Raw genomic sequence first — 8,715 nt, 5'->3', positions numbered from 1 at the left:
ATTTATCGTTATTTTGGCAAGTGATACCTCTCTCAACCTATGTTTCTCCCCTTAGCAATCATCAGCCTCGAGTTCGACGATGATCGACGGAATTTACGCCTCCTTCGACTCGACAGTCGGCGGTTTCACCCNAAATTGAGACACATAATAGATGTCAAAGCACACCATATTAAAGAGTGTGTGAAACTCAATTTCATCAAAGTTAACTGGATTGGTTCTAGAGATCAATTGGCTGACGTGTTTACAAAACCTCTGGCCTTTGAGCTACACAAACGACAAGTTGACAAAATATTGAATGTAAATATCTAATCTTATGTTTTATTGTTTGTTTAGGAGAGAAAAATAATTAAAGATCAAAGCATTATATTAAAGGACTCAGCAGCAGTCGGGAGGGAGTGTTGAAAAGTGGCTCCAGCTACTGGTCCTCGTTACATATACTACGTTTTACCTCATTACCATTAACCTACATTACCATGTGCCTTGATAAACTATGTTACCATATAGCGATACTGTTAAGATGGAGACGAGACCGTGCGCATGCGCAGCTCTCGTCTCGACACGTTGAGGCGTGGGGTGGCTCATTCGTGTTCCACAACGACTAGACGCAGGACAAGTCTGACGTGTGCATTAATAAACCTTCGTTAATCTACAACTGTGTTATACTTAATGTGTTCTATCTCCTAACCATCTATCATTATTTAATGAATATTAGTCTAAAAATTTCGGGAATCGATTCACGCGATAGGTAACCCATTTCAGTAGGTCTCCGAACTTAAGGTAGCTCTGAAGTAGAGTTAAGGTAGCAGGTAGCTCTAATTTTCCGTATAGATTTTTGTCGCGAAGAAAAGGTAACGGTTTATAAATTTTTACTCTCTCTCTCTCTCATTTACTTTATAAATACCCTGGAGTGATACAGGTGACGAAAGGGCCTGGAATTTCATCACAAGTTTCACCAAAAAAGGGACGCGACCTTCAGATCAACAGACAGCTCATCAACTACATCGCTAAAAGAGATCATCAACAGATTTAGCAGAGATCGGCGCTCTAAGAAATATTAAACAGCCGATTCACATAAAAGACTGGTCCATTCAACATTAGCAAGAGGATTGACAACCAAGGCGGTTCACCTCGTCAAATCCTAGAATCTTCAAGTAGTTGGCGCCAACACACAGCCATTATGGAACACTACGAGGTACGTAATTGCACAGTTTGTTCACCGAGGGTTTCTCCAACGGCCGTAAGGAAACCTTCAACGAACAGCTGATGCAGCTTCATCAAAATTCAGGGACCAGGAAACGTGCAAATTTAATGTAATCAAATGCATACAAATTGCGAAGCTATCACCACAGATGATCAACAACTGTGAGACACAGTTAAATCTCCAGAAATCAATAAAAGGCATCAGAATTTCCAGAAGCCTCTTCGGCATACTATCTACCGCAGAACAGGCCCTGGGAGAAGATGTTATCACCAAGCAGCTAGGGGACCCCAAAGGCTCCAGGATTGAGAGATGAGTATCACGTTCCATTTATCGTTATTTTGGCAAGTGATACCTCTCTCAACCTATGTTTCTCCCCTTAGCAATCATCAGCCTCGAGTTCGACGATGATCGACGGAATTTACGCCTCCTTCGACTCGACAGTCGGCGGTTTCACCCACTGGGGGAATTTACGCCTCCCTCAACTCGACAAGAAATTCACCAGGATGACAGCAACCCAACAGGAAGACGTCAAGGACACCTAGAAGTTCTCAGTGGTTAACTTGAAGAATTAGCCACGCCCCCGGCGTCCTCAACAATACCAGTACAGCACCAGCAGACAATTCTCCGAAGAACATCAGCAGTACCAGAAAATCACTCAAAAGAAAAAGAAGCAAATCAACGAGAGAGCAGCAGAGAGAACTCAACAATTAATTCATCATCCCTGATGATGAATTGCCCCCGGGGTGTTTGAAACGCAACTAAAATTCCAGAACATTCTGGTCGACCATCGGCCTACTTCGAAAATCTCCCGGACCGTTCGGGTCATCAGTCATAAGTCACCGAAACACGCGCGAATCAGTTTAGGCTTAGCCTCTCACCGTACAAGTCTATCTTGGGCAAATCACATGTACAAGTTTTATATCGCACCTCACCGAGTACAGTAGCTTCTTGAACCTCACCTAGCTCACTAGTAATCAAGTACATCACCGGTCTTTGTAAGATTACCGTTTTGTTCAGTACATCACCTCTGTTGATTAAATTCAGTTTAAATTCAGTGACTCAACCAATTAACAGTGAAAGACAATTATCAGTATAATTAGACATTCAACAATCAAATTACCAAAGAGTGTAAATAATTTTGACAAAGTGGTTCGATCCCACAAAATAAAGTGTGATTTTTTAAATCCGGCTCATCAATAATTTTCCCAACATCTCCCTCCACATTTTCATCCCACATCCACCCTAAAGCTAGTCATTCAACAAACAAATCGTTTTTGTAACTGAGGAAATTTCCGACAAAAAATTCAGATGAAGTTTTTCACCAAGAACAATTGTTATTGAGATAATCGGAGAATCAGGGAGATGAAAAAATCAATGGTCCTGTCTTTCCGATTTTGATGTTTTGTCTATTTTCGATGCAATTATCTCAAACAGGAGTAACTTTGAGAGGAAAACCCATAAGGATGTGTTAAAAACGCATCAGAAATTTCCGAAGATTCCGGTCAACCACCTCGGCCAACTTCAAAAATCTCCGTGACCCTTCGGGTCAATGGACACAGGTCAGCGCGGCACCCGGTAGAGAAAAACGTACAGTACCATTTCGGAAATCAGCGCGTTCATATCAAGTAGTAGTTCAGTTGTGTAACGGTATCGTTTCAGTAATGATATAAGCGAGTCAAGCTAATAGCATTCAAAATTTAATACTTTCGTTCAGTACATCACCACAATAATTAGTTCAGTTTCAATTAATTTCAGTGAATCAACTTGATCAGAATATAAAGACTATCAACAGTGTTAATTAAACCAAAGAGTGTAAATAAGAAACTAACGATGTGGTTCTATCCCACCAATAAACGGGAATTTTTATAATTCGTCTCAAAGTACTTTTTTCCAGCATTTCCCTCCACATTTTCTCCCACATCCACCCTAACTCCAGTTCCTCACCAAACAGATCATTTTTGTAGCTGAGAAAATTTCCGACAAAAAATTGAGAATAAGTTTTTCACTAAGAACAATTGTGATTGAGAGAATCGGAGAATCAGGGAAGTGGAACAAATCAATGGTCCTGTTTTTCCGATTTCAATGTTTTGTTTATTTTCTGTGCAATTATCTCAAAGAGGAGTAATTTTGAGAGGAAAGCACAGAGGAGAACAGTCGTTATTGAGATAATTGAGAAATAGGGGGGAGGGGAGGAAGACGTACTACAACGGGAGCCAAAAGTAAAAATGACAAATGACGTTCATTGAAAATTTTTGTTATTTTCATTTGTTTCTCGTTTTGACGGCACGTCGCGTTAGTTACTCTCGAGTCGTTGTGCAGTCGGTTTATCTCGCGATGGAGTATTCCAACGTAGAATACACCGATATTCATTTTTATTCCGGTCTATGTGGTGGAAATGGGCGTCTTGCAGCGGAGAGTTACGCTCGCGATTTTCCCAATCGTCGTCACCCGGATCATCGTACGTTTATTGCTATCCATAATCGTGCGAGAAAAACGGGTCATTTGGTACCAGCACCAAGAGGAGGACGGCCGAGGGAGGAGGATAACGTGCGGCGAGAGGAAGAGATACTCAAAGGTGTCAAGGATGATCCTTGCGCAAGTGTCCGACGTGTTGCCAGGCAGATGCAGTGGAACAAGTCCTCCGTGCATCGGGTCCTCCAGGAGAACAACATGCATCCGTTTCATTTTACGCCAGTGAATGAGTTATTACCTGGGGACCATCAGGCTCGGATACGGTTTTGTCGATTCATCATCGATCAGGATCAAGCCAACCCTGATTCCTCCATCATCTCCTCTGGACGAATGAATCAACATTCACCAGAGAAGGTGTTTTCAACTACCACAATGAGCATCATTGGGCAGTTGAAAATCCCAGAGTGTGCTGGACATGGGGGTTCCAGCATCGCTGGTACCGCGTGAACATTGGGGGAGGTATTTGCGGTGATGGAGTCCATCTGCGGTTTCTTCCGGACATTCTCAATGTACGTTCCTCATCTTTTTTCCTCTTGATATCCTATTCTTAGTCCTTCACCTTCCTTAGAGAGCAAACTATCTTGAGTTCCTCGAGGAGAACGTCCCGGACATAGTTGGTGATGGTCCTGCAGGCAAACTGGTCTAGTATCAGCATGAGGGTGCTCCAGCTTACAGCACTCTTGCGCAAATTTCCTCAGCTACAAAAAAGACTTTGGTGGGTTTTCCTCTCAAAGTTACTCCTCTTTGAGATAATTGCATCGAAAATTAACAATATTAAAATCCGAAAATCAGGACAATTGATTTGTTCCACCTCCCTGATTCTCCAATTATCTCAATAATAATTGTTTTTCGGAGAAATCATAATTTAATTTTCATTTGGAAAATTCTTCAGCTGCAAAAGACATCTTATGCATTTTCCTCCTAATGTTACTCATCTCCGAGATAAACACGGTTTTAGTACCTCGGAGCTTATTGCGGGAGTGACAGAAAAAAATTAAAAACAAGCAGGGGTTCAAGCCTATTCGACAGAAGGCATGCGACCGTTACTTTTTGTCTTATTAGTCTTTTTCTTTCTTTTATTTCTACCAATTCCATTGGTCGTAAGCTTCCGAATGGATCCGTACCACTTCCCTGTTCCTAAGACAGACGAACAAACGCAACCACATTAATTCTATTTCTATGTGGAAATGATTAACTATCACTTGATATTGAAGGAATTTAACCTTGAAAATTAGAGATTAGATTACTGAATTCGAGTGTCTTCAAACAATCCATTTTCTTCATAAAAGACGAGAAGAAAATTGAATGAGGAACCATCAAAGTTTTCTACCACGCATAAAATCATTTCAATAAAACAAAATTTTATATTTAACCTTTTCATAAAACGGATTTATACAAAGAAATTCATGTCTTCCAAACCACTGGGCCGATTGCACTCATTGAAAATATGGACCTTCAATATTATGAGAGCTATGATTGTACCAAATTTCAGCTTGCTATCTTCGTTTCTGTTCACGGCATCGTGCGTAGAAGAATAAAAAGAGAAAAAAAACAGAAAAACGGGGATATCTCGGTAACTCTCTATGGACGGGTATATATTGTAGTGCAAGTTGTGCACCACTAGAAGCGATATATCAATACTCGGAACTTTTTTTCTGCGGAACTCTTCCTAACTAGACATAAGTCCGCTTGTAAATGGAGTGGAATGCAGTGGAATTTCCCAACCAACGAGTATCAGAAGATACTCTGAGAATTCCTAGAAGAAATTAATTACCTCAGAAACCGAATAATGTCACTAAAAATGACGGTGAGATTTATAACCTTGATACGCGAGTTGGAAATGACGACGCTTAGTGGTCAGTCCTCAAGTCATTGCGACGTCCTTGGATGTCAGCTCAGCGAGTCCCTGACAACTTCTCGACACAATCCTCAAGCGACCACCGCTATGTCCCACCATCCAGCTCAACGCACCGAGTCAACTCATAGCAAAATTGAGAAACCCCAAAAATGAGATACAACAAAATATGGCCCAAAAACAAACAAAAAATTTTTTTTAATCGATACGCGATTTTAGAGTCAACAGGGCCTAATAGTACGTCCTCAGAACAACTATGATGTCTGCATCCATCAACTCGGCGAGTCTTAGCTCAGACAGAATCCTAACATAGTCCCCGAGCGACTATCGCTGCTGTTTCTCCTCCTCCCTCGGCATACGAATGGCCCAATTATTAGTCGTCCGCGATAACGCAATAAATACCACCGATATTCACGTGAAAACTGAATGAGAAACTCGGCAACAGTTGATTCACGCGCCGAGTGAGTGAAATTATGATCGTCTTCAACATTCGAGTATTTGTAATAACGAGCGTAATAATTAATAGAGCGAGTAGACACTCGCTCTGTTAATTACTAATACGGGAGACCTAAATCAGAACTCACCTCTAGACCAGATGCTAAGACGAAGTCCTTTCGGGGCGAGAGCGTGCACACTTATGCGTCCCCCTCAGTAATAAGAACTGGGCCGTAAAGATCATTTCAACCGTTACTCTACGTATCTAATTTTCATAATTACTCTAATCCTGAAGATTTCTACGCGATATTCTCTACTCTCAATCTCGCGTGCGCTCTCTGCCATTTCAAAGTCCGGAGAATATCCCAGTGGAATTGAAGAAATTTATTCATTGGAAACCAATGTAAAAAGATTGATTCTAACCAAAAAATGACAGGCCGCTGTATCTTTGATACAGTCGGGAGATTTTACATGGATACGTTTTTTTCTGGAATTAGTGGAGTATTAAAATAGGAAACAATATTTGATTTTTAATACAAATTTATTAATAATAGCTGGATGAATGAGTAATTACTGTTTCAATATAAATTTATTCAGGATAGGTCGATGATAAGAGAAGTAGGAAACGTAGTGGAATATGTTAACATCAATGTTACGCGTAAATGTGAGACCGAGGTATGTGTTTCCTAATGAGGTTGGGCGATTTTGATTACACTGTAAATTAAATTCTTCTTTCATAAAATTTAGAAAAACTTTATTTCGAAGTATGTAGCAATTGAAATCCCCGCATAAAATAATTGGCGATGTTTTGTCAGATTCCAGTGTTTTGAATGTATTAGAATATCGAAGAAGTGATTGTAATAAAAAGTATTGTAGTTCTTCAGTGGAAACTCCTGGATGAATATATACTGCTGCTAGTACGCATTGTATACTATCATTGAATACTACTTGGATGGACGTAAAATCTCCAATTGGATTTTCTTGGAGGCTTACAATGTGACTGAAACGAGTTATCGATGTACATGTTGTCAAACTACCTACACTCTTATAAATAGCTACTCCACCGGCTAATTGTCCTTTAGAACCTGTACGAATATTTTTTCGTGCTTCGCAAGTAAGCCCAGTGATTTCTACTGGTGGTCCTGTATCGCTCATCCAAGTTTCTGTACATACTAAATACTCAGCACGTCTGAGAATGAGATCAGTGGCAATGTCCTTGTAGTGGGCAGTGATATTTGCACATTTGTATTTACTACGACGACATATTTATATGGATCGGTGGTATTGTTACTCTCGAATTGACTGGTGTCAGATGCATTGTAAAATTGCTCAGCGGAACACAGTAAGGTTTGTAGACGGTGTTGTTCCAAGCGTTTGAATTCTTCTTTTATTTCCTTCGTAACTGAAGACGTCGTTCCAAGACCGTGGTAAAATTTGAAATCATTGTGTTTGTTGGTTAGGTATAAACCTTCAAGTGAAGTAACCCGGCTCAGAGCTACATATACGAGTTGAGTGTGCTGAGCTCGATCGTATTGAACCACAATCTCATTGAATGTTCCACCTTGCGATTTGTGGATAGTGATGGCGCAAGCTGGAATGAGTGGAAACTGGATTCGTTTACACTTGATGGTATTACTGAGAGATATTGTGCCTGTACACATTCGTATTGGTGTCCAGTCAACCTGCAGAGTATCGAGCTGAGCTAAGACATGTGGACGACTCTTAATTCGCGCTTTGTGTCCGATATTTTGGTGTTCAAAGTTAAGCCATACTTGAAGGTCACTAGACAACTGACTAGGATTAGATGAGCTGCTGGGTCCGGCTGCAGGCTGTTGTGGATCACAATCAAGTATTTCGATATGCATGACTTCACCAATAGCACCATTTACGAGGCCGTCTTCTACATCAATATTGGTTGTTATCATGTATGGGTGTCCAGTAGCGAGATTCAGCATATAGGGCAGACCACTTGTTTTAACCACACTCATCTTGTGCAATTTTGTTCGAGCATTGGTTAGTTCTGCAGAATTCCTGTAACCCACAATCAAGTCGTGAGTGACACATTCCATTGCAGATGGTACTGCTTCTTTATTGTATTGATCTACGTCGACATTCTGGTGATACAATCGTATTGCTTTTGGCATATTCTCCTTGCACCACTCGACTGTACGGAATCGACTCTCTATTGTCTCCATTTGCGATTATGATAATTTGTCACCATTTCCAATCTTTGTTAGTATAGTAGAGAATGTGACGTCACTTCAGCGCATAACTTGTACGAGGCGGAAGTAATCTAGAGATTGCCACAGTACTGCACCACCAATTGTTTTCCGACTTGGTTTATAAATTGGTGTGGAATTAACTGGTGGTAGTTGTCGACGGTCACCGCAGAAAATAATATTCATACCTCCAAATGGCTTCATACATGGCTGTTATCTCTTGAAGTCTGGCGTGTAGCTTTTGGAGTACATCAGCACCAATCATACTCACTTCATCGATGATGATGCACTTCACCCCAGCAAAGAGATTGGGATAGCTGTGTAATAATTCATTGGGAATTTGACCAGTCTTTTTCTCGCGAGAAATATGAAAGGCTGAGTGAACGGTAGTTCCATACAAATTTACTGCGGCCTTACCTGTCGAGGCACAAGCGACATATGCATTCCTCAATGAGTTATGCTCTTGTGTATAGCGGTTATAGATTTCCATTAGCGCTTTCAGGAGATACGTCTTACCAGCAGCAGCTGGACCA

At 40.8% G+C, this 8,715-nt stretch overlaps 1 protein-coding gene across 1 annotated transcript; it reads right to left on the bottom strand.

Annotated features, from left to right (window-relative positions):
* Nucleotides 1-7,135: 7,135 nt before the first annotated feature.
* LOC107046040 (ATP-dependent DNA helicase PIF1-like) lies at nt 7,136-8,158 on the bottom strand. Its single transcript, XM_015268493.1, has one exon. The coding sequence runs from the start codon at nt 8,156-8,158 to the stop codon at nt 7,136-7,138; it is 1,023 nt and encodes a 340-aa protein (XP_015123979.1).
* Between the last annotated feature and the right edge of the window lie 557 nt (nt 8,159-8,715).

The sequence above is a fragment of the Diachasma alloeum genome, unplaced genomic scaffold (assembly GCF_001412515.2).
Source record: "Diachasma alloeum isolate Michigan unplaced genomic scaffold, Dall2.0 Dall_scaffold_01187, whole genome shotgun sequence".
In the NCBI taxonomy this organism is placed as follows: domain Eukaryota; kingdom Metazoa; phylum Arthropoda; class Insecta; order Hymenoptera; family Braconidae; genus Diachasma; species Diachasma alloeum.
This window is presented reverse-complemented; position numbering and strand designations above follow the sequence as displayed.

Coding starts and splice junctions, on each gene's coding strand:
- LOC107046040 (XM_015268493.1), bottom strand. CDS start 8,158: ATGGAGACAATAGAGAGTCGATTCCGTACAGTCGAGTGGTGCAAGGAG.